General features: G+C 38.0%; 3 protein-coding genes and 1 non-coding gene across 4 annotated transcripts in view; 2 read left to right on the top strand and 2 right to left on the bottom strand.

The window, feature by feature from the left end:
* The window catches only part of ift172 (intraflagellar transport 172), a 36,871-nt gene extending 27,402 nt beyond the window's left edge, over window positions 1-9,469 (bottom strand). The window contains exons 1-14 of the mRNA XM_067417920.1: window positions 9,281-9,469; window positions 8,865-9,008; window positions 8,628-8,740; window positions 6,684-6,723; window positions 6,531-6,596; window positions 6,361-6,440; window positions 5,973-6,060; window positions 5,643-5,857; window positions 4,669-4,792; window positions 2,599-2,694; window positions 2,312-2,473; window positions 1,854-1,907; window positions 1,604-1,707; window positions 156-241 (exon numbers count right to left, since the gene is read on the bottom strand). Coding sequence (XP_067274021.1) covers window positions 156-241; window positions 1,604-1,707; window positions 1,854-1,907; window positions 2,312-2,473; window positions 2,599-2,694; window positions 4,669-4,792; window positions 5,643-5,857; window positions 5,973-6,060; window positions 6,361-6,440; window positions 6,531-6,596; window positions 6,684-6,723; window positions 8,628-8,740; window positions 8,865-9,008; window positions 9,281-9,319 — 1,411 coding nt within the window. The 5' untranslated portion in view covers window positions 9,320-9,469. The remainder of the gene's footprint in view (window positions 1-155; window positions 242-1,603; window positions 1,708-1,853; window positions 1,908-2,311; window positions 2,474-2,598; window positions 2,695-4,668; window positions 4,793-5,642; window positions 5,858-5,972; window positions 6,061-6,360; window positions 6,441-6,530; window positions 6,597-6,683; window positions 6,724-8,627; window positions 8,741-8,864; window positions 9,009-9,280) is intronic.
* Window positions 9,470-9,601: 132 nt separating this feature from the next.
* On the bottom strand, window positions 9,602-9,673 carry trnaa-ugc (transfer RNA alanine (anticodon UGC)). The gene has a single exon. It is a non-coding gene; the product is annotated as a tRNA-Ala (tRNA).
* Window positions 9,674-11,101: 1,428 nt separating this feature from the next.
* Window positions 11,102-14,100, top strand: si:dkey-221h15.4 (uncharacterized protein LOC563950 homolog). The gene is given in 13 exon segments (XM_067416981.1): window positions 11,102-11,110; window positions 11,297-11,390; window positions 11,393-11,416; window positions 11,419-11,630; window positions 12,742-12,823; window positions 12,826-12,881; window positions 12,957-13,060; window positions 13,199-13,243; window positions 13,245-13,320; window positions 13,322-13,374; window positions 13,448-13,473; window positions 13,476-13,527; window positions 13,737-14,100. Coding segments are annotated over 13 exon segments (1,197 nt in total).
* A 3,095-nt stretch (window positions 14,101-17,195) lies between these two features.
* cad (carbamoyl-phosphate synthetase 2, aspartate transcarbamylase, and dihydroorotase) overlaps window positions 17,196-26,338 on the top strand; it is a 42,084-nt gene continuing 32,941 nt past the window's right edge. Inside the window, exon 1 of the mRNA XM_067417919.1 lies at window positions 17,196-17,625. Coding sequence (XP_067274020.1) covers window positions 17,532-17,625 — 94 coding nt within the window. The 5' untranslated portion in view covers window positions 17,196-17,531. The remainder of the gene's footprint in view (window positions 17,626-26,338) is intronic.

Here is a 26,338-nt window from a genome sequence, read left to right as displayed (position 1 = left end):
TCTGTCACCTAAGTCTTAAACCACTCAAAAGTATTTTAACCATATTCTCCTCAATGATAATAGGTTATTATCCTTCAACTACTAAATGTATTATTTAATTTAAGTAAATAATAAAGAGATCATACCCCTGCCAGAATTAATGGGCAATAACTTACCAATAGCAATAGTTTTGATGTCAATCAGGTAGGCCAACTTTTTGTTGTCCTCCACTCCCTTCTGCCTCCTCTCATTCAGACGCACGCTGCAAACACAAACACACAAACCAGGGATTGAACACTTCCTGTGGGTGCTGAGGGACCTGTCAGTGCTCCATCAAGAGGAACCAAGTACTGCAATCTGACAGCACTGACAGGCTTTATACATGAATGCTGATTTGTGATGACTAGGTCTGCTCACTAAGAGCCAGCTGTAAGCATCAACAGCGGCTTTCAGAGCAGAATGACAGTAGAAGGACAACTGGGAAATCTAAGGTAAACCACTCCATCTAGTGGTCAGTTTTATACATGACTTCTGTTCAAAAGTGTTGTTTGCAATAAAATTGTTTTAACATTAAATGGTCCAACAGGAAATGACATAGGGTGGGGCTTGAATCCATATACATTAATCAGGCGTAACATGATGAAACCCGTCCTAATATTGTGTTGGTCCCCTTTTGCTGCCATAACAGCCCTGACCCGTTGAGTCATGGCTGTGCACCCTGAAGGTGTGCTGTGGTATCTGACACCAAGATGTTAGCAGCAGATGTACTCCTCAAACAATTCCTGAACCACCTTTGCTTTGTGGCATGTAGGGCGTATTATTCTGCTGAAAGAGGCCACAGCCACCAGGGAATACTGTTTCCATGAAAGTGTGTACGTGGTCTGCAACAATGCTTAGGTAGGTGGTACGTGTCAAAGTAACATCCACATGGACGGCAGGACCCAAAGGTTTCCCAGCAGAACATTGCCCAAAGCATCACACTGCCTCCACCGGCTTGCCTTCTTCCCATAGTAAATCCTGGTGCCATCATGTGTTCCCCAGGTAAGTGACGTACACGCAAAAGAAAATGTGGTCACCTTCTTCCATTGCTTCGTGGTCCAGTTATGATGCTGACATGCCCACTGTTGGTGCTTTCTACAGTGGACAGGGGTCAGCATGGGCACCCTGACTTGTCTGCGGCTATACAGTCCCATACGCAATAAACTGCGATGCATTGTGTATTCTGACAGCTTTCTATCAGAACTAGTCCTCTAGCCATCACAATTTGGCCCTTGTCAAACTCGCTCAATTCCTTACGCTTGCCCATTTTTCCTGCTTCTAAGACAGCAACTTTGAAGACAAAATGTTCACTTGCTGCCAAATATATCCCACCCACTAACAGATGCTGTGATGAAGAGATAATCACTTCACCCGTCAGTAGTTATAATGTTATGCTTGATCAGTGTATAATATGACATAATGTATCTTTTAATAGGAAATGTCATTACAGAGGCAAAGAAGGTTTTAATATTTTTTGATGAAGGATTCTAAAAACAAATGTAGCCAAAAAGTAAAAATTTAAAAATTTGAATTTACTTTGCCTTTAAAAAAAGCTTTTTCTTTCCAAAGTGTAATAATGGCATACCTGATGAGGTGTGGGTTCATAAATTCTGTTCGAACAGATCCTAGTATTTCATTGCTTCCGTATTCCACCAGTGCCAGCTCTCCAGCATTGAAAATCATGCACACCTAACAAGGAAATATAGCAATGTACAATTAGCCAGCAATGACTTTAATTATATCCACTAGAGTTGCATGTCGTTTTCCTTTGTACCATGCTCTTAAACAACTGAAGCATCTTTAAACACACAATAATACAATTTTAAAAACTGTACCGTTTCATTTTCAAAGAAAAACTTTTCATTTCCCCCAGAGCCCTGCCAAGCCACCTGTAATGGGAGAGTGATGTTGTTTAATGAAGTACATCATTGTTGTCATCAACTTTTGCTTTCCACTACATTACACAGAGAGAAGCAGACAGACTCCACAGCCAAGGCCCTTTACCATTATCCTGTTTGTCACACTGAACTTTCTTCCGACTCCCATAAGAGCCCTTTGGAAACTCAATTAAACATGGATTAACACAGTAAAGCCCTTGAACTTTTAATTAGACATTTTAAACTTTTGTCCACCCGATGAAGCCCTTGACTCTGCTAAAATATCAAACACAATTGTCCAAAAAATTTATTAATACAGACAGTAATCTAACTAGATGCATTTTCATTCCGACAAAAATGCATAATAAAAAAATGCAGTTGTAAATAATCAAACAAGTCCAAACCTGGCATCCTACCTCACTTAGTTTGTTGGAAACCAGGTCTCCCAGCAGCAGTGTGTCAGAGGTGTGAGCCACAAGATATCGATCCTTCCCCATGACTTTCACTTCATCTATCTCATAACCATATTGAGACTTCAGCACCACTCGTGTGCCGGTGGACAAATTCTTCACAATCACCTTGGAGGGTTAAAGAAACAAAGTTCTTTTGTTTGTCTGATATAAACAAGATTTTTTTTAAAAAAACAGTCACTACTGAAATGAACGGAAACTGTGCACTTTAAATATCTAAAAGTAATGCTCACCTGACTTAGTCCGACGTATATCATCTCAAATTTGTTCTTGTAAATACTCCTGCGGAGACAGCAGTCAAACATCTCGACACCTCCACACAGTGTGCCCTGCAATTTACAGATGGACAATTAATTACTGCAGAACTGATTTAGGGTATTTTCAGGATTAGTGCCCTAAAGTTTTTAATATAGCCATCCGATTTGTTAAAACCATTTCGTTTACACTTGTAAATTTGCCTCCACAAATGAATATACAGGTGCATCTCAATAAATTAGAAAGTCGTGGAAAAGTTTTTATTTCAGTAATTCAACTTACAAGGTGAAACTAAGACATGCATGCATAGTGGGATATTTCAAACCTTTATTTGTTATAATTTTGATGATTGTGGCTTATAGCTTGAAAACCCCAAATTAAAAATCTCAGAAAATTTGAATATTGTGAAATGGTTCAGGATTGTAGTGTCACACTCTAATCAGCTAATTAATCCAAAACATCTGCAAAGGGTTCCTGAGCCTTTAAATGGTCTCTCAGTCTGGTTCAGTGGAATTCACAATCATGGGGAAGACTGCGGACCTGACAGTTGTGCAGAAAACCATTATTGGCATCCTCCACAAGGAGGGAAAGCCACAAAAGGTAATAAAATTGCAAAAGAAAGTGGAGGATGTTCTCAAAGTGCTGTATCAAAGCACTTTAATAGAAAGTTAAGTAGAAGGGAAAAATGTGTCAAAAAAAGGCAGCAGGGATGACCGCAGCCTGGAGAAGATTGTCAGAAAAAGGCCATTCAAATGTGTGGGGGAGCTTCACAAGGAGTGGAATAAGGCTGGAGTTACTGGATCAACAGCCACCACACACAGACAGATCCTGGACACGGCTTCAAATGTCGTCAGAAGCGTCTTTCCTGGGCTGAAGAAAGAAAGAACTGGCCTGTTGCTCAGTGGTCCAGTCCAGTCCTCTCTTCTGATGAGAGCAAATTTTGGAAACCATCCCATTTGGAAACCAAGGTCCCAGAGTCTGAATGAAGAATGGAGAGGCACACAATCCAACATGCTTGAAGTCCAGTGTGAAGTTTCCATAGTCTGTGTTGGTTTGGGGAGCCATGTCATCGGCTGGTGTTAGTCCACTGTGCTTTATCAAGTCCCGATTCAATGCACCCGTCTACCATGACACTTTAGAGCACTTCATGCGTCCTTCAGCAAACAAGCTTTATGGAGATATGACTTCATTTTCCAGCAGGACTTGGCACTTGCTCACATTACCAAAAAGTAGCAAAACCTGGTTCAATGATCATGGGATTACTGTGCTTGATTTGCCAGCAAACTCACCTGACCTGAAACCCATAGAGAACCTATGGGGCATTGCCAAGAGAAAGATGACAGACATGAGAGCTAACAATGTAGAAGAGCTGAAGGTCTCTATTGAAACATCCTGGTCTTCCATAACACCTAAGCAGTGCCACAGGCTGACAGCATCCATGCCACGCCGCAGGCAGTAATTCATGTAAAAGGGGCCCAAACTAAGTACTGAGTACATATGCATGATTATACTTTTCAGAGAGCCGACATTTCTGTATTTATATATTGATTTATTGATTTCATGTAATATTCTAATGTCCTAAGATTTTGATTTTTTTTTTAATGAGCTGTAAGCCAAAATCATCAAATTTATAACAAATATAGCCTTGAAATATCTTACTTTGCATGCAATGAGTCTATATAATATGTTAGTTTTACCTTTTAAGTTGAATTACTGAAATTCTAATTTATTGAGATGCACCTGTAAATACGATCTTCAATTCCCACACTATATGCAAATTCAATGTAGTTCACATCATTGAAAACAACAGATATGTAGGAATAAAATGTACATATATGTCTTCAACAGACTGATGCATCTCAAACCACATCCTTAAGTGATTATACTGATTGAATTTAAGTCTTGAAAGCGTTTCTAGGAGCATTTCCACATGGTCTTTTCACAATCAGAAAAAAATGCATAATGTGGCCAGGTGTAAATCAGCACAAAGATATTTTGAAAGACATTGAGGTTCTGAAAACTTTAAGAAATTGGCCACCCAGACTGACCACAGAAAGCCGAGAGCCGTCTTTCTTCCAGGATAGAGCTGTGATGGTGTACAGGTTTGGAATTTCTTTGGGAGAACCTTCATCCCAGGTACCTTTTCGTGGACTCCAATTGAAAACTCGCAATCTAAATACAAAACAAAAGATATGTCAGCGACATTGGCTTAATGTTTCTGTTTTCCTTTTTTTTGGGGGGGGGGGGGGGGTCTAATGCTATTTCATGCATTCTGACTTATTTACACGGATAAAGAGTTGGATTCTCATGCTGAACATGGCCAAAATTTCAAAAATTAGTTGGACGTATGACAAATTCTGTGGCAAATACACTTCTTCAGGATTTAAACAAGTTTTAGAAAGTTATTTTCGAGTATGGCCCTGTATGATGTCATAAAGGGCACAATTTTTTGTATGGCCATATCTCCTGGATGAGTACGTGCTCATCAGCTAGAGGGAGAGCATGAGCATGCCCATCAACCAGCTTCGTTCGGAAGCCTTCGACAGCATTGTCATCATTTTCATTTCAATAAAGAAGTGTGTTTTTGGTTGTGAGGGAAAGATAATCTTGTTTCCCAAATAACCCAGTGTTAAGGAAACGCTACGGAAAGGAAACGTTATGGAAAGTTAAATGCAGTTGTTTTTCCAAAGCAGCAATGGAGCTCTGCGAGTGTGTTTTTTTTCCCCTGTCATGGGAATCACATGTCCAATTCAAAGTTATCCCGAGATAATGCCATGATGTATTGTGTGTGTGTCATAGGTGTGTGTGCTCATGACACTTTAGCTCTGCCCACTACACGCCTCCACAAGTTTGGCTGTTTTCAGAAGAAAAAAACAGTACAGCGTATCAGCGTATTTTATAAATATGATAAAACTAAAGACTCTTCGGAGGTATAAAGGATGCAATACTACTCTATATGTACTACTAACATCTGACTAGCAGAAACTGTGTGTGTTATGTACCCTTTAATGTGTTGTCTCACCTGTCATAGCTTCCTACAACTATGGACTGGCCACTTGGGCTAGATTCTGCCACTGTGAATTCCTTTTCGGCGTGATCTCGGCTGTAGTCAAATGTCTGAAGCACGTGGCCCTCCCTCCCATAGGCCACGATCTTCTTATCGCATCCAGCCACAATTATGCTGTTGGTGCCCCATGCCATGGCATATGGTGGGCACGCATGAGTCAACAGTTTGCCCTTTCAACAATCAAAACAAATCAGTCATTAAATTGCTTGCAGATACAATATTTTAATTAACATCTGTATATTATGTTATCAATACAATTAAATATAATATAAAGCAGCTCTTTACCTGAGATTCTCCAGAACCTTCATCATCAAAGAAGTACCGAACGACCGTTCCATCTGCATGTCCCGAGAGGATTCCCTTCCCTGAGACACTGAGAGAATGGACCAAGAGAGATACACAGTGTTGTTGTACTAAGTTGAAGTACTAAAATGATTAAAACAGAAATACAAAAAAAAGCTATATAGCAATATTAAAAAAGAAAACTAAAATGAAAACTTCAAATATGAAGCCTAATTCAAAATATTAATATATACTATAATAGCATATTAATATATGCTATAACAGTATACAGTACAAATAATAGTAAAATAATGCTGTAAACAAACCGGAAAAGGGTACTTGGACAAAGAAGCAAGCAATATAAGGTCAGGATTTACACAAGTACACATACTTTGTAGTTAGTGATACAACATAAGAGTCTGTTCCGTAGATTGTGGAGGACTTGCTTGTTTTTGTATTGGCTTGTCGAACCTGCATTTGAAATAAAACATCCTCAAAATGAATCCTTCCAAAATAGGAAATTCAGGTTAATGTGTATAACAGAAAAAGTGCCACATTTACCTTTCCCTCTGCAAGTCCAAATATTATTGCATGCTCTGACGGCCAAACCAGACATGTTACAGCACTCTATAGAACAACAACAAAGTTAATGCCCACAATATATTGTACTTCAGCCTAGTAATTATGTATTTGATTTATCATCAAAATACTTACTGTTTGAATAAATTTGTTGCAAATAACCTTTTTATCTCCCCTGGGACAGAAAATATTATATTAGAAGTTAAAAATAATTGAAAATATGACTAGCAATATTGTAAATGATTATCAACATATATGCATACATTTGCAAGAAAAAAGTATGTGAACCGCATGCTGAATCTTTGAAAAGTGAATAATTTTAACAGATTATACAAATGTTATTTTTAATGTAGTGCTGCCCTGAAGAAGATAATATATAAAAAATACACATACAGCTGAATAAAATAGTAAATTGTAAAATTTAGCTGAATTTATTCAAATGCCCCCATTCAAAATTTTATGAACCATTGATTCTTAATTCTGTTTCGTTCCCTGGATGATCCTTGGCTGTTTTGTGTTTTGGGATGGTTGTTCATGAGACTCTTGGTTGTCCTGAGCAGTTAAACTGCCCAAAGTTCTTCAGAAAAATCCTCCAGGTCCAGCAAAAGTCTTCAGTTTTTACATATTTGAACCCTCTCCAGCAGTGACTGTATGATTTTGAGATCCATCTTTTCACACTGAGGACAACTGAGGGACTCAAACACAACTATTAACAAAGGTTCAAACATTCACTGATTCTCCAGAAGGAAGCACGATGCATTAAGAGCAGGGGGTGAAAACTTATGAACAGGATGAAGATGTACATGTAAAAAAATATATATATATATATATATTTGTGCTGACCTTCGGAGGCAACAGAAGAAACTTAGATGTTGACAAATTAAGCACAATTTACCCTGATCTTCAAATTCAATAAGTTTTCACCCCCTGGCTCTTCGATACATTGTTTCCATCTGGGGCATCAGTGAATGTTTGAACTGTTTTAGTAGTTGTGTTTGAGTCCGTTTATTGTCCTCTGTTTATTTGAGATGGATCTCAAAATCATTCAGTCACTGCTGGAGAGGGTTTAAATATGCAAAATATGATTGAAAGCTGAACAGTTTGCAGGACCTGGAAGATTTTTCTGAAGAACATTGGGTAGTTTAACTGCTCAGGATAAACAAGGGACTCAGGAACAACCATCAAAAAACACAAAAACAGCCGTGGATCATCCAGGTAATGACACACAGTATGGGTCTTTTGAATAAAATCTACTTTTATTTAAAGCTACACTGTGTGATATTTTCCCCCATCTAGTGGTGAAAAGGTATATGACCATCCAGCGAATAGTAGTTTCTGTTCCTCTCAATTCTGATTTTGTTTTAACTCCTACGGTGGCCGATTTAGTCCAAGATTAACATGGCAACCCCCCTCTTCACATACGACACAGTGCCATCGAGTGTTAAAACGCGACAGGCGAAGCAAGAATTTACGGGTATGTCCCTCTTTGGCTACTGTACTTTCAAGATGGAGGGGCAACATGGCGACCAGCATTCGAACCCCTCACCCGTATGTGTTTTCAATGGCATATTATACACTTACGAGAATACTTTATTACTTGAAACAAGTAAGTATACATTAATGAGCACATATATTTTTGAAAGAACTAAGTGTTTTTAGCTAAGAATAAACTAAAAAAGTTACACAGTGTAGCTTTAATCTAGTGGACTACATGTATACAATATATATATAATAATAACTTGTTCAGGAAAGTACTAAATAAAACATAACACGTTTTGTACAATCTCTCTTATTTAGTTTAAAATTATTCACATTTTCATAGATTCTGTAAACAGTTTGCAACTGTATTTGTTACAAGATCCAACTTAAAGTAACACAAATAATAAACAATGACAAAAGCAATGTGTGAAAGCCTGTTTGCTAGGAAATTTCTAAAATCTACCCAAAAACTATGGTTTTAAAAGCACACAAATACATTTATCCCAAGCCTAGGCACATGCTTTATGAATGGCAGTAGATTAGCATCTGAAAAAAGCGCAAATTAAGCATAAATTATGACTATTATACTCAGATACTTACCACTCCTCTCCAATTTTGTAAACAAATATGATGTTGTCTGTCTGAGCAACTGCTATCTTGGTTGAATCGGGGGAAAATGCCATGGACTTGACCACATAGGTTTTCTTTCCATACTGCAACAAATTACAGTCATGACTCAAAGAATGCGTTTTCCTAGCGTACTAACAAACGTATAGCACTGGCAGGATACAAAATTCATTTTGAATATTTAAATTAAATAATTTGCTTATAACTTACTTTGGGGTCTGCAGGCTTTGTGGTAAACCGGTCTCTTTTCTCTCCCTGCTCATCATACAATATAACCACTCTATCAATAGTGCACACTGCAAACTTTGCATTGTTTGGAGCCCAAGCCATACATGTGACTTTAGCAGCTCCATCCTAAAGAGAAGACAAAACAGACACAACACTAAGTATTTTCAAAGCAGTCTTGGATTCACTGAGATTTAAATAATACTCGGTTAACATTCGGAATAGGATTTTTTTATTACGGTTTCTTTGCACAAATGAATGCTTTACTTAATATCAGAGAAGATACATAAGCAGTGTTGCTAAGCTAAGAAGTGTTATTATGCCTATAGATAACGGAGTCCTGAGAGCTAACGTCAGTTAGCTAGCGTCGCTAAATAACGTGGTAACGTTAAATGTTTTACCTGAGGTGTTAGAAGAGTCTTCAGGTACTTTAGCTGCATGCTTTACATTTATAAAGGACTCCTTGGAGTTATAAGGACGCATTTCTTGATATAGCCATGTTCTGGTAATAGTTATCAGGCTAAAGACATTTTGGTAAACATAGCTTTCTCCCTGGTTACAGTCGCTAAGGAAAGAACGTGTGACGTAAATACGTAAATGACACGAGACTTGTTTGACTCGTTTAGAGACGTTCTTTTTCAAAACTGTAATAAATCTTAATTAAATACTGTTTGACTGCAGCGTTTACTAACGTTTAATATAATTAAAATAAAATAAAAATGTGGAGATGCCGGGGATTGAACCCGGGGCCTCATACATGCAAAGCATGCGCTCTACCACTGAGCTACATCCCCTTCCTGTCAAAAATAGCTGTCAGATGACTATTTAAACAGTGCCATGATGAATAACACTTTTTATTTTATTATTTTTTATATTCACTTACACACACACACACCATTATCAGAATAAAATAATAATATATTAGCGAAGATTGACTGTAAACATATTAGAGCACATACAATATAATTAAAGTACGCCTATACTTTAATTATTGTACTTGCCATCAGCTCAATTAAGGGACCATGCATGTGGTTTTTCTCTTATTCACTTTTAGGGGCCTTGATACGATTGTGTCTATTTTCAGAAAAAAAAATAATAAACAATTTTAAAAGCTAATTAACACAGAAATATCAGTGAAAATGACTGTAAAAATATAAATGTTCATACAATAATCACATTTCAATTATTGCACTCGAATGCTTTGAATACATTAATAAATCAATAAAAGGTAAGGTAACTAGAGATTAATGCCAGCTCCAGCTTTGATCCAGGCAGCCTCCAAAGACTTCAGATGAACCAACACCAGATGACACCTACCCCTGCAAGCTCTCCAGAACATCAAATATGGATGAAATACAACATATAATCATGTTATCATTGCTTTAAAATGCTAACTAAATTTGCTTAAATGGATATATGGTAAAATGTTAATACTATAATTTGTAATCTTACAACGTCTGTACTTTCTGATTTAATTGATTAATTAAATTGACTTGAAAGAGCCATTGCATTATGGTTACTGTACCATTTTGATGTTATGAACCTAATCTGACAATGCAGTTAGAAGAGCCATCACATTGTGGACCCATTTGGGGAAGTAAAAAAGTTCACTGGTGCTTTATACCCATCGTGATTGAATATCTTCATAAAAAAAATTCAAATATTTTTTACTGTAACCTTATGAATTTATGGACCAACGAATTTGACAAACAACACCACCCGTGGCCCATTTGGAGGCGCTATTTCTCGGCTACCTTTATGGGTGCGTTCAAAGTTGCACTGGGGCTGACTGTCACCATGCAGAATTCCAGACATTTTTACTGTAGCATTTTGAAGTTATTGATCCATGAATTAGACATATGACAATACAGTAAGAATAGCTATTGCATTGTTGGCCCTTTTGGAGGCGCTATATCTCTAGGGTCTTTATGGGTGCGTTCAAAGTTGAACTGGTTAATCCCTTAGAAAAACCGCACGGTCCCTAAAATGAGCGTGAATAAGAAACCAAAGATGCGGAAGCGTTGCGTCTTTTAAGGTGAACCGGATAGCGTCAATAAGAAGCTGCGAATAAGAAGCTAGATTCAGCCTCGTGTGTGTGTGTGTGTGTGTGTGTGTGTGTGTGTGTGTGTGTGTGTGTGTGTGTGTGTGTGTGTGTGAACATTATTATGATATCAAATTGGTACCACATGCTCTAATTGCAACATCTATAATTAACTAAACTAATGTACCAGGTGACAGGTCAAAACACCATTGTGACTGGAAATCAACATATGAGATGAGATGAGATTGGGGGGTCTAACTTTTAAAAAAAACTCTAGAGCAAGCTGTACCTGAGATCTAAACTTAATGAAGCATGTTCCAGAAGAATAACCACAAAAAACAGCTATGTGAGAGAAGCAGATATATTTAGATAACAGACATGCATAACCGTTATTCAGAGTGGTGATGGGATACTGCCCAATCTTTGGTTCATAAAATACATTTTTGTGCTCATTTGTGGAGCAGTCTTTTACTTTTTGAAGCATTTGTTCGACTCTTTTCGAAATTGTATTAGTGACTGGAGCTGCAAATGGAATTGGAAAACTGATTGCCAAAGAACTTGGACACTATGGAGCAACATTAGTCGTATGGGATATCAACATAGAGGCACTGGACAAAACAGCAAAAGAATTAAAGCAGGTATTAGATGTGCGAGTGCATGCCTATACCTGTGACTGCAGCAGAAGTGAGGTCTACAAACTTGCTGAACTGGTAAATATTTAATAATTTATATATAAATAATAACCAATGTAAGCCAATATTCAATGATCAGGCATAACATTATGACAGGTGAAGTGAATAACACTGATTATTTCTTCATCACGACATCTGCTAAGCAGCAAATGAACATTTTGTCATCAAAGTTGATGTGTTAGAGAAGCAGGGAAAATGTGCAAGCATAAAGGATTTGAGCGTGTTTGACAAGGACCAAATTATGATGGCTAGTGAGGAGCAAAGGCTGATCCAAATGGCTTGAGGGGCATAGTTTGAGGTATAGACTTGGCCTCCAAATTCGCCAGATCTCAATCCCGAGCATCTGTGGGATGTGCTGAACAAACAAGTCCGATCTATGTAGGCCCCACCTTAACTTACAGGATTTAAAGGATCTGCTGCTAACATCTTGTTGCCACATACCACAGCACACAGGGGTCTAGTGGAGTCCATGTCGCAACTGGTCAAGGCTGTTTTGGCAGCAAAAGGGGAACCAACATAATATTAGGTCATGATGTTGTGCCTGATTGGTGTGTGTGTGTGTGTGTGTGTGTGTGTGACCTGGTAATCCCTACGTTATGGGGACAAAATGTCCCCACAAAGATGGCAATATCCGAAATCCTTGTCCTTGTGGGGACATTTTTAGGTCCCCATGAGGAAAACATCTTATAAATCACACAGAAGGAGTTTTTTTGAGAAAGTAAAAATGCAGAATGTCTCCTGTGATGGGTAGGTTTAGGGGCAGGGGCAGTGTAAGGGGATAGGATGTACAGTTTGTACAGTATGAAATCCATTATGCCTATGGAAAGTCCCCATAAAACATGGAAACACGACATGTGTGTGTGTGTGTGTGTGTGTGTGTGTGTGTGTGTGTGTGTGTGTGTGTGTGTGTGTGTGTGTGTGTATATATATATATATATATATATATATAGAGAGAGAGAGAGAGAGAGAGAGAGAGAGAGAGAGAGAGAGAGAGAGAGAGAGATTAAGAAGATTATTTATACTTTATACCTTTAAAAAACAAAACATTTATTATGTTTTTTTAATATATTTTAACATGAGGGCTAAATATGAAGGTGTAGTTTTATGAATAGTTAAAAAATTTCAACAGGTTAATAGGGAAGTTGGAGATGTGTCAGTCTTGGTGAACAACACAGGCATGGTAACAGGAAAATACACTTTTGTTGAAGCCCCTGGGTGGATAGAGCACTAAGGGTCAATGTTGTTGCTCACTTCAAGAAAAATAATTCAGTGTTTTCTACATGGTTTACATTCTTTATATGGGAACAGCAAACTTACGGTTATCACAAATATTTGAATTCACAGACTTACAAGGTGTTTCTCCCAGCTATGTTGCAAGAGAACCATTGGCACCTGGTCTGCGCGGCATGCCATGGAGGGTTGTTTGCAATGAATGGCCTTGCAGGTACATTTATAGAGGGATTTTAGAGACGTTGTACATCATTGTGTGACACTAAATCATGAATGTGCAATGTCTGAAGTTTAGTGTTAAATAAAGATTTGATTTAAAAAACAACGTTATTTTCCAACACGTTTTGTCCACAGACTTGTGCAAGCAAGTCTGCAGCAGTAAGCTTTGCAGAATCTATTGCAGGAGTTGCTTGCCCTTAAAAAGGAAGGAATCAAAACAACAATAGTGTGTCCCTATTTATTAGATATATCTAATAAATACCAAAATGTTTGGGGAATGTCAAACAAAGTACAGTTTCCATATGAAACATTAGTAGAAGTTTGTGCTCTGGTGATGTGGTAACGTCAATATTTTGTTAAGGAGACTGTCTTTTCTTGGATTAAAGACACGCAGCAAAACAGATTGTGGATGCCAGAAGATGTACTTGTGTATACCTTTAACTCTATATTTGTTGATGCTTAAGAGGTATTTAAGGCCTCTAAATACTTGATATTGAAGATATAAAATTAGTAAATTTTCTTTATGCCTGAATGTCGTCAACATTTTAATAATTAAAAACAAATAAAGTAATGTAAAATTAACAGAATATAACTGTATTCAATGTAATAAATGTCTCAATTTCATTTTCAAGCTCTAATTGAACTGTTAATCAACTCCTGTTCATGTTTTTGCAGTCTCATGCCTGCCAGACTGGGCATCATCTTTGTGAACTTCTTTGGTGGGATGGATCTGATGGATCATTTCAGAGGGGTCCCTAAAGCTGGGACCAAGATGGGTCTTGTGCATGTTGACCACTTGGGTCCCACCTGGAGGCGAGTGCAATCCAACATAAAATCTATGTGGGCAGTTGACATGGGGCCATTATGGAACCCGTGGACAATCCTATACAGAGCCCATTTTTCAGCCCATTTCAAACCCACATGGGCCCCACATACAAATGTTGGCTGGGCTGTACCCATTATCAGCTACAAAAAGCCTCAGCGCCCACCAGATGACAGTGTCAGAGATCCACAAACCACTCTTATTTATTACAACTAGCAAAAAAGTTGCAAAAACCCAAAACATGTGGTATTCATTGGTTGAAATCTGAAGGAAGATTAGCTGTGGGTATACTGTTCTGCTAGCATGTTTTACCAAATACCAAGGTACTTCAACAAAAACCTTTATTTTGTCAAAAACACTGTGATCAAAATTAGGGAACAATAACCAATGCAGCACGAAAAAACAACAACATTACAACTAAAATTTGATGCTTACAGCAGTCAAAAATTATTAGGAGGTATAGAGGCCCTTGCTTGAATGAGCCCAGCACATCTGCGGCCACAGGACATCACTATATACACACACTGCTCCGGTGTGATCTTGGTCCACTCTTCTTCCAGTCTCTTTCACAGTTCGGTAACTGTTACGGGTTTCTTAGTCATAACTTTGTCGGCAAATAGATTTTCAATGGGGTTTAGATCAGACTCTGACCTGGCCATTTCATTATTTCAATTTAATTTTTCAAAGGAACTCCTTGACCCGTTTTGCAGTGTGATAGGGGGCATTGTCTTGCATAAAAATTGCGGGCTGATTGGGAGATGCTCGCAGTGAAGGAACCACATGTTGCCGAAGGAGGTTCTGAAAAACAGGTTCTGAGGTTCTGCCATGTAGCTGTATAATAGGCCCAAGTCCTGCTGCAGAAACATCCCCAAAACCATGCCACTTCCTCCTTCATCTTTCACTGACTTCTTTGGGCACTTTGGGTTCAATCTTTTCCCAGTTTGATGCCGAACATAATGTTTCCCATCGGACCCAAATAAATTAAACTTGCATTCATCACCAAAATGAACTTTGGACCAGTTCTCATCTGTTTACACAACATTCTCCTCAGCAATCTAGCAGTCTAGCCTTTTGATTCTTTCTGCTGATGAGAGGCCACTGCAGTGAGCTTTCAGTCTGAATTCTCTTAGATGACAAGACACTGTATGGCGAGACAGATCCTTACTGTGTTCAGCTCTGAACTGGTGAGTAATTCCAGCTGCAGTGTTGAACCGATTCCACATTGAAAGTCTCTGCATTGTCCTGTCCTCTCATGCATTGGTCTTGCGTACCTTTTGGGGTACTTGGATGAATTTGTGTCTTTGTAAAGCTTCAATATTGTAGAAATTACAGATTTGGAATGACCAACTTCTTTTGCAATAGCTGAAAGGGTCATCCCTTTGGCCCTTATCTGGACAACCTGGTGTCGTAGGGTTTCAGTAACCTTAGAGCGGCTGTCCATCTTGCAACGTCAGTGAAAATTGGAAATTTTTCTTCAATTAAATTGGGTTTGCCAGATTATTACAGAAATTAGCACCAAGTGCCAGATTAACACCCAAAGTTTGAAGGTATTTGAAAGTGTTCTCTAATTTTAACCAGCATTATTTTTGAATTGTCTTATTTAAGTTGTGTGTGTGTGTGTGTGTGTGTGTGTGTGTGTGTGTGTATATATATATATATATATATATGTGTGTGTGTGTGTGTGTATATATATATATATATATATATATATATATATATATATGTGTGTGTCTGCGTGTGTGTGTTTGTATACTGTACTTTAGAATATATTTAACTTGTGAAATATAATTAAAAAAAACCTGCCCTTCAGCTCCTGTTAGGGTAATTTCAAAAAGGACTAAGCAGTGACCTTGTAATTTAGGAAATTGTATGTTGTTCTCTAATTTTGATCTCATACTGTATATAAGTATACAAACAGAATTTAAAGGCCGTCTGTTCAGTGTGTTAGCAGGACAGATGTTAGCTGCAGATCCAGCACATCCCAGATCCCACATATGCTTGATTGGATTGAGATCAGGGGAATTTGGAGACTGAAGGCTGCAACATCCGCAAGAACTGAGAAAAAAGTTCTCGCTCCCAGGGCTGCGAGAACAAAATTACGTCATTTTGTTCTCGCTGCCCTGGACTGGGAGTTCTCGCCTTTTTTTCTCGACACATCGCCTGAGCAGAACTTTATTCTTTCGGGTGTCCGAGAACTATTGTGTGATTGGTCAGACATTTAATGTGGCCGTGGTTAATGGGGAGAAATGCAGATGATCGGCACCTGCTTTTCCAGTGAAGTATGAATGTACTGGCCTGAACAAACTTTTTTCTTGTTCTTGCCACCTTGAGAAAACGAACAAATTTCTTTGTTCTTGCAGAGTATGTTCCAAGCTTAAGTCAACACCTCAAACTCAAACCAATCTGAACCATTTTTGCTTTGTGGCAAGGCGCATTATCCTGCTGAAAGCCACAGCCATGGGAATACCAAGGGTGTACATGGTCTGTACAAGGCATCTGGCCATCTACGTGATGTAAAAGAAAATGTGATTCATCAGACCAGGCTACCTTCTTCCATTGCTCTGTGCCGGTTTAATGCTGACATGCCCACTGTTGGTGCTTTCGGCGGTGGAGAGGGGTCAGCATGGGCACCCTGACTGGTCTGTATGCAGCGCCATACGCAAGAAACTGTGATGCACTGTGTATTCTGACACCTTTCCATCAGAACCAGCATTGACTTCTTGAGAAATTTGAGCTTCAGTAGCTCGTCTGTTTATTTGGACCACACGGGTCAGCCTTCGATACCCATGTGCATCATGCCTTGACCACCCATGAGGACCATGTCACCGGTTCACCACTTTCCTTGGACTACTTTAGATACTGTATGACCACTGCAGACCAGGAACATCCTGCAAAAGCTGCAGTTTTGGAAATGCTCTGACCCAGTCTTATATAGCCATCACATTTGTCCCTTGGTCAAACTTGCTCTAATCTTTTTCATGAAATGTAAGAGCTTTCTGTCCTTCCATAAAGCAACTAATACTGTGATACTTCAAAAAGTTCATAAAGAGATCGAACAACTAATCCATATAAAAGAAGAGGTTTTGTCCGAATTTTCTGAAGAGACACGATCTCTTTAGATGACGACCAGATTTATTCACATATGTTTTCACATACACATATTTTATTCATCAACTCACACATCAGTTGTGGTAAACAGAAGTTCAAGCTTGTTTGCTTGATGTGCAAGAACAGTAAAGGCTCATTGTAGTTTAAGTGAAAAGCGCAGCATCAGATTCAGGTCAGGCCACCCCCTCCTTTCGACGTGCTGACGCTCGGAGTAGTTTTGCACGCTCGTATAACGCACGGCTCCACGCTACTGTGAGTCGAGCAGAGCGTGGGCTTATCTCTACCTAGACTCTTTTGGCTTTAACCCACTTAAAACATCGCTACCGGCCATTGAGCTTCTTCTACATCAGGACAACATGGTTTTTGGCCTAGATAGCGATATCTAAGATTGCACTTCATCGCATCCGTGCGAACATCCCCTTGCTCGTGGATTTCACGTGGGAACGTCGGCGAAAATTAATTTCGGTTCACAAACTTTTAAGCGCTAACGTTAGATATTCGCTGTGATTCTTTTTGATCAGAAGTACTAACACTTAGTCATGTCGGAGAAAATGGCAACTTTAGTATTGGAGGACGGGACAGAGTTTAAAGGCCGTCTGTTCGGTGCCGTATCCTCAGTGTCTGGTGAAGTTGGTAAGTGAAATCAAAGAAAATTTACTGAAAATATGTGTCCCTATTCTCCGCCACTGCTTCTTATAATACACTTGTCCTGTCCTCTGACCAGAGAGTAAATAGTAAATATGGTGAGCAGGAAGTAAGTTACACGTGTCTGATTTCGCGCTAAACGTTTTAAAGGGAACACTCGCCAGTAGCTAGCTATCTTACTTTTCAAGCACGTTGGCGCCACATGTGTATTGAAAATTGTTTCATGATCATTTGGTTCATCGTGGCACCTCGTAGGAATAAAGTTCGTGATCTTTTGTCTTGCTCTATTATTTGTCCGAGTGTTTTATATCTGTAGTCATATTTTAAAGTAAAATATGTTTTAATTGAGAGAACAATACACTTTCGGAATACGCTCTCTTCGATATTGGGTTAGGGTTTAAAAAGCACTGTCCCCATCACCTCTTTTTTTTTTTTTTTTTTTTTTTTTAGCAACACTTATGTATGTAGTAAAAAGTTGTGGTCAGAGTTATTGGCACCCTAGTAAATACGATCAGATATGGCTGTAAAAATCTGCACTTTTTCAAACATCAATCTAACCTTTAATTATAAAAAGAATTCAAAGTAGGGGGAAATCACCTTATGAAATGCATGCTATTTTCCAAAACACGTTGTCCATAATTATTTGCATCCTTTTATTAAATACTTTTTGCAACCTCCTTTCTCCTTTCAATATCTGTTAGATTCTATAGTGACTGAGTTTGTAGAACACCTGACGAGATCAGAAACCATTCCTCCAAACAGAATCTCTCCAGATTCTCAGATCCATGTTGGTGCCTCTTCTCTTCAGGTCTCTCTACTCATTTTCTATAGGGGTTATTTCAGGGGGCTGGGATGGTCATGGCAGAAGCAATACTTTGTGCTCCGTGACGCCTTTGTGTGTTGATTTGGATGTTTGTTTTGAATAGTTGTCCTGATGGAAGATCTACGGCCCATAATAAGATTTCTAGCGGAGCCTGTCAGGTTGTGATTTTTTTTGTTTTTGTTGGTATTTGCTAGAATCCATGATGCCATGTATCTGAAGATCATGTCCAGGACCTCCAGCAATAGGCCCACAACATTAAAGCTTCAGCTGTATATTTAACTGTGGGCATGGGTTACTTTTTATCCCTGTTTGCACCAAATTCATCTGGTGGAAAAAAAAGTCTTTCTGACCCCAATTTTCTATCTGTGGTCTTTGTCCACTCAAACTTTTCTTCCTCGCTGTGCATTAAGGCAATATAGACATGCGTCCTCTTGCAGGCAGATTCATAGCATCTTTAGTTGATTGGAACTTCTTAATTATTGACCTGGTGATGGAAATTGGGATTTTAAATGCCTTGGCTATTTTCCTACAGCCATTTCCTCCTTTGTAAAGCTCAACAATCTTTTGCTGTACATCAGAAGAACTATGTTCTTTGGTTTAACTCATTGTGATGAATGATTATGGGAATTTGTCCTTTGTGTTTCCTCATATTTATACTCCTGTGGGGAAAAAAAAATCATAGCTAGACAATGTCATGTTCCTAGTTCCCCCTGTTGTGCTAAAATGTAAATATTAATGGGGATATAATTCATAGATATTTTTTTTTTTTAAACTTGCATCTTTATTGGAGTTTTATAATAACAACAAAAAGTAATTACAAAAAGAAAGGAGAAAAAAAAAATATATATATACACACATACATACATATACATACATACACATATGCATACATACATACATACACACATACATATCCAACATCGAACCAAATCAACTGAGGCCTAGGAGGAGGTATCTAGTACAATTGAAACAAACAAACAATAAGTCAAATTATGATCTTCGGAAACACTGAATAATAAACCGTACATATGCATAACTTCTTTCATCTCTTGTGCAAAATTACCAGAACCCAATCGGTAGAGTCTCACAGACTCAACACACAATGTATAGTTATATAATGAGGAAAAGTTATGCAGACTCTAGGGCAAGAAAGTGGGTCCATTTTCTCCATTTTTCCTTAAATGATGATTCTCTTAACCTTATAGTGTAGGTTAATTTTTCCATTATGAAAATGTTTTGAATTATATTTGTCCATTGCTGTTGATCTGGGATGTTCGATTTGAGCCAAAGTCTAGTAATAGCCTTTCGGGCAGCAGATAACAAAATCTTGGATAAATAAAGATCCTCCTTTCGCACACTTTCTGCGATGTTTCCAAGAAGCAAAACTTTACAGTCCTTTGGGATCCTGTATCCCAGTACCTTCTGTAACGTATTGTTAACAATAGTCCAAAATGGTTGAATTTTAGGACATGTCCAGAAGATGTGAGCATGGTTTGCATCCCTACTACCACAGTCCCTCCAACAGTCTTGAGGTATCCCAAGTTGTTTACTCTTCAAATAAGGGGTGATGAAAAACCTTATAAGACACTTCCAATTAAATTCTCTCCACTGTTGGGAGTTGGTGGAGGTCTGGAGTAGACGGCATGTTTGGTACCATTCCTCCTCTGTGAGGACAATCTTTAATTCAGACTCCCATTTTGTTTTTACGTAAAGTGTAGTGTTTTTCAAGTTCTCCATCAGACTCCGATAGAGTTTAGATACAATCTTATTAGTCTTTTGTTGATAAGCGCCACACATTATTTCAATAAGAGGGTTTACCACGTCAGAAGAAGTCCCCTTAATTTCTTTGCAGTAGTAATCTCTCAATTGTAAATATCTGAAAAGGTCATGGTTATTTAGATCGAAACTATCCTTTAGCTCCTGAAAATTCTTCATCTTGTTATTTTTAGTAGCTATACAGAAAGCTGTCAGACCCCTATTCATCCAATCCTTAAAAGTCCTGTCATAAATGCCCGGCTTAAAACTATTGTCCAGTGCGATCCATTTTAGTATTCTTTGATCATTTTTAAGTTTAAATTTTTTAATCAAAGAGAACCATATCTCAAGAGAGAATTTAACTATAGGATTCAGACCCTTCCTTAAAGTGTCATCTAGGCCTTCCTCCCCCAACAGGGTTTGAACATTATGACCTGGTACAGAAGTCTCAATATCTTTCCATCGTGCAATATAAGAGTTATCACACCAAAGGCACAAAGGTCGTAGTTGTGCAGCTTGAAAGTACAGGTTTAAATTTGGCAAAGCCATTCCACCTTTCTCTTTTGGCAGATGTAAAGTAGAGAGACGTATTCTGGGACGTTTCCCCCCCCATATGAACCTTGACACCATTTTGTCCCATTGTGCAAATTGTTGAAGTGGTATTTCCACTGGAAGTGACTGGAACAAATACAGGAGCCTTGGCAGAATATTCATTTTTATTACAGTTATTCTGCTACTAAAATCTAACGGGTAGGTCGACCATCTCTCCAAATCTTTTTTTATGTTATTATTTATTGGCTTATAGTTTGCTTTGTATAGCAGCTCAGGGTTTTTTGTTATTATTACGCCTAAATATTTCAGTGTTTTTGTTTTCCAATTTATATTTAATTTATTTTTAATTTCTTCTCCTGGACAGTAATTAAAGTGAATCATTTGAGTTTTTGTGATATTTAGTTTATAACCGGAGCAAACATGAAACTGTTCAATTATCTCCAAAAGTTTAGGGAGAGAGGTGTCCAACTCCTGCAAGTATAGCATAATATCGTCAGCGTATAATCCTATTTTGTGCTCCATTTGTCCCATATTGATACCCTTTATTCCCTCCTCTTGTCTGATAGCCTGTGCCAATGGTTCAATGTACAGAGCAAAGAGGATGGGGCTCAAACAGCAGCCTTGCCTTGTCCCTCTACTCAAAAAAAACCGATCTGTTAGAGACCCATTCACCTTGATTCTGGCAGTAGGCTGCTGATAAATTGCCCTAATAATTTTTATTGAGTCTTGATTGAATCCGAATCTTTCAAGCGTCTGGTACAGGAATTCCCACCCCACCCTGTCAAACGCCTTTTCAGCGTCCAGACTTATAAGAGCTGTACTTGATTTATCTCTGTTGATTTTTCCGAGTATGTGTAAAGTTCTTCTAATATTATCCTGTGTTTGTCTAGCTGGAATAAACCCACATTGATCCTCATCAATCAATTCTGTAACAAATGATTCCAGTCTTTTAGCAATAATTGAAGTATACAATTTATAGTCCACATTCAAAATGGAGATGGGTCTGTAATTAACACAATCCTCTCTATCTTTCCCCTCCTTGGGAATCAACGACACAATGGCCTCTTTCCAAGATGGTGGAATGCAGCCTTCCTTTATCGTCCAGTTAAAAGATCTTAATAAAATTGGGTTCAGATTGTCACGAAATTTTCTGTACCACTCCGCAGGAAACCCATCACCACCTGGGGTTTTATTAGTCTTCATTTTTCCCAGCGCTTTATTTAGTTCTTCTAGTGAAATCTCTTTGGTGATTGTTTTGTTCTGTATCATCCCAATGCTAGGTAAATCTAATGAATCAAGGAAATTTCTTATGTACCACTTGTTCAAGGTCTCATCTTGTGAATACAGTTTTTGATAATATTCCCTGAAAATCTTTTCAATCTCCTCAGGTTTAGTTTCAATTTTCTGTGATATTGGGTTTTTAATTTTGTGAATTGCAGTATCCGCATATTGTTTCCGCAGTCTACGAGCAAGTAGCTTTGCTGACTTGGGACCAAGTTCATAATAACTTTGCTTGACGTATCTTGCCTTTTTCTCTACTTCTTGATTAAGTAATTCTTCTATTTGTATTTTTACTTCCTTTATCTGTTTTTGTATATTTAATTCTCTTTTATGCTTAAATTTATTTTCTAGCTCTTTCAAAGTAATCATCAATTTTTCGTACTTCTGTTTTCTAGCTCTCTTAAGTTGTGCAGTTATAGCTATTAGTTTTCCCCGCAGCACAGCCTTCAACGCATCCCAAAGGATTAAAGGGTCAACTTCCCCATTATCATTTTCTCTAAGAAATGTATCAATTTCTTGCTTAATATCATTCACAATTTTCTCATTGTTGAGAATACCCACATTGAGCCGCCACACAGAGTTTTTGGGTGTGGAGTCTATTTGGATAGTTAAAAAAATTGCATTATGATCAGAAACATCAGCGACTCCAATTCTACAGTCCAACACTCTGTAGCATGTTTCCTTTTGCATTAGAAAATAATCAATCCGTGTATGTACAGAGTGCGGGACAGAATAATGGGTATAGTCTCTTTGTGTGGGGTGTAATAGCCTCCATACATCTACAAGTCCAGTTTCTTTGAGTGTAGTGTTTACAAATTTTCCAATTGCTTTTTTACTTCTGATTTGGCTAGTTGTGTCCAGATTATAATTCAGTATTACATTGAGATCCCCACCACAAATACAAATTCCCTCAGATTCTAGAGAGATCATATCAAATAAGTCTTTAAAAAAGTGTCTATCACTTTTTGGAGGTGCATATATACAAACTAAAGTCAATTTGCTGCTTTCAACTTTGCCTTTCACTATAACGTAGCGCCCCTCTTTGTCTTTTATTTCTTTATATGTATCAAATTTCAACGACTTCGATATGAGGATGGATACACCTCTTTTGTGACTATGAACATGAGAACTGTGGTATATTTTCTCGTATCCAAATTTTTTTAATTTCTCGTGCTCTTGTGGTGACAAATGGGTTTCCTGTAGAAAGATAACGTGTTTATTTTCTTTCTTTATTTTTGTCATTACCCTTGCTCTTTTGATTGCATTCCCAAGACCGTTTACATTCAGTGACATTATTTCAAGTTTTTGTATCATCCGATAATAAAATAAAATGTAGCTCTTCCTCCTCCCAAAGCCTCCCAAATAAAAAGCAATGAAAAAGAACTAATGAACATACAGAAGTATATTTAGAATGAACACAATGACTTCCAAAATGAGGTACTAAAAGTACACTCTGGGTTGTAATCCCAACATTAAGTGAGGGGGAAAAGCCTCGCACGAAGCGAGGGCCCCCTCCCAGAACTAGTGATAACGCAAAATGAGTTTCACTCATTCCAGGTCAGGTTTGTCATCCTCAAAGTAGGGTAAATATATTCCTAACGCCTAAAGTAGCATCAACTTCGTAGACTACAACCGTAGATTTAATCAGCACATGTTTTATGTGTGGGTTAATGGTCCCAAAATAAACAAGCGAGAAGCACCTGTAGTAGGGCTGGGCGATATGGAGCAAAAAATATATCTCGATATATTTTGCTATATCTCGATATACGATATATATCTCGATATCTTTACAGGAAAAATAACCCCCTAAAAACTACAGCAAAAACAAATATGCCAAATACCACAAAAACTTTTTTTTTTAATTGAAGTGCAAAGAGGTAGTCAAGTGCTTTTGCGACATTTAAAAAAAAATAAAAAACTCCCTGATTAAATACATAATAATAATTTAACTGTAAAAGAAAATAAATAATATTGCCTTCTTTTCATTTATTTCATGCTTTCAAAAGATGAATCAAAGACTCCCTTTTTTACAGTTAAAGTAAACAGTAAGCATTTTGCAGAAAGATGGGGGCATGACTGAGATATAAAAAAACTGATTTTGTCATAACACCACTTCCTGTTAAATTTGTATCAAAATTCAAATAGTGATGTTTGTCATGAGTTTGACAAAATTCAAACTCATCATGCAGATCATGTAGGCAACACATGAGCTGAATTTCACTTCTTTTCCAGTTACAGAACGAAATATGAATGTCAGAAGGTAGGCTATAAGATAATATGATACAGTACAACTGACAGAAGAGCACCGCGTGTCTCAGGACACCCGGGATGTCGCGTTTTTCACTCTTGGTTAAAACGTGAATAGACCTATACATCATAATCCCGTGATAAAGCTGACAAAATAATAATAGTAATGATATTGCAATACTTTTTAAAAGTTTTCAAATGATATGCGATCATTTTGACATTTTAACCGAAAACTATGCGATCAGTTAGACACGAATCATAAACTGGCATGATTGCGACCGCGTCTCGCACCAGTAGTGTCAATCACCTGACTGTGGGTGAAACGTGCGCTTTGAACTATGATGAACATTAATATTTCTTTATGAATTTTAGCAAGCAGTTGTGTTAGAAGGAAAACATGGTCTCTAAACTGAGTCCTGAACAACGTGCGCGCTTGTCAGTATGATAACTAATCCTCACCTGGTTGTGGAAGCAGCCGTGTTCAATGAGACAACATGCGAGGGGAGGGGGAACAAAGCAAGAGGCGGGAGGCGCGCGAGGCTCCGCGAGCACAACACAGAGAAGGCAAACAAGCAAAGTGGCGGAATCAGAATTTAATATAAACAACATATCGATATATACGATATGTCCAAATCCATATCGAGCTGAAAAAATATCTCGATATATTTTAAATATCGAGATATCGCCCACCCCTAACCTGTAGGACATGCCGACATTTAGCTAGTGCGGGGGACGTTGAAACTCCTGTAGTCGATCGCGTACGCGTTTGATAACTCCCTTGTCTCTGTGGCGAGGGGCGGGTTGCCATGGTGATGCGCTCTCCAGCTGATCCAGCAGGACAGCCGAATCGAGACCTCCGCGATCCTTGGGTTCTTCCACCTCGATTCCCTGATTTCTCATCTCACGTAAAGCCTCCGCTATGAAGGTAAATTGATGCCATATAGAATTGCAAGCGTAGGGTAAGATTTGTGAAAGTGTACATAAGATTGCAAGCGTAAATTAAATTTGCATGCACAAGATAAGTTTTGCAAAGGTGTAAATTGCCTTTCAAGTGTAAGAAAAAAATATTTGCAGCATTTTACTGTTTTCATAAGTGTAATTCATGTATTGTGAAACTGCAGCTTCATGTTAATGCAAAATAAATATGATCTGTATTCTTCTGACTTCCATTTTTCTGCGCTTACCCTTTTGACACGTTTATTTCGCCAAAATACGGCCAAAAGCATTGCACGCCTGTGAACATCGATTTGCAAGCGGAAAAAACAGAGTCAGGAACTGCGTAATAGATTGAGTGTGTAAAACCAACCTTTGTGTAAAAAAAATAAACTGTTGCAACTGTCTAAATGACTTGTTGTGTGCGTAGGGCAAAAAGGCTCCCGAAATAAACCGATTTGCACAGTTCCGTCTTTCTTTTAGCTGCGCAAACAGTTTTGGCACGATTCTGTCACTGACTGAGTTTATCAAGCGCGAGGAGGAAGGCGGGTCCACCTTCTTCTGGAGCCAATCAAATGAGCTGCTCGATTTACTCTTATCTGATTGGTTCAACCAAGTTGGTTCAAACCTCAGACGCCAGAACACATCTTTATCTTCATTTTACTTTTAATGCACAAATACATATAAATAAACAAATAAATAAATAAATAAATAAATAAATAAATAAATAAAGCACAATTGCTTAACAATCTGTGCACCATTAGGTTTAAGACTTATATGTTTCCATCCTGAATTCTGAGCTGGTGTGTTGAGAAAGAAAATTTATGTGAATTCAGTGCATGCATCATCATCATCGTCATCATCATCATCATCCTGCCAGATATAAGTTTGTAATCTTGATGCTGCTAAAAGTAGACCTAGTATTTGCACTGCATGCATAATATCACCTGACTACTGATCAGAGGCGATTCCAAAATTATTATTATTATTATTAGTAGTAGTAGTAGTAGTAGTATTTTGCTAAAATTAGTTCATAATAACAAAAATATGTTTTCCTTTAACATGTATTTTAAGGGTACCTCTAAATTATGCACCATTTATCATCTGTAA

This window comes from Pseudorasbora parva, chromosome 15, assembly GCF_024679245.1.
Source record: "Pseudorasbora parva isolate DD20220531a chromosome 15, ASM2467924v1, whole genome shotgun sequence".
NCBI classification, from domain to species: Eukaryota; Metazoa; Chordata; class Actinopteri; order Cypriniformes; family Gobionidae; genus Pseudorasbora; species Pseudorasbora parva.
Note: the sequence above shows the minus strand (reverse complement) of the source record. Positions and strands in the feature narration are given on the sequence as shown.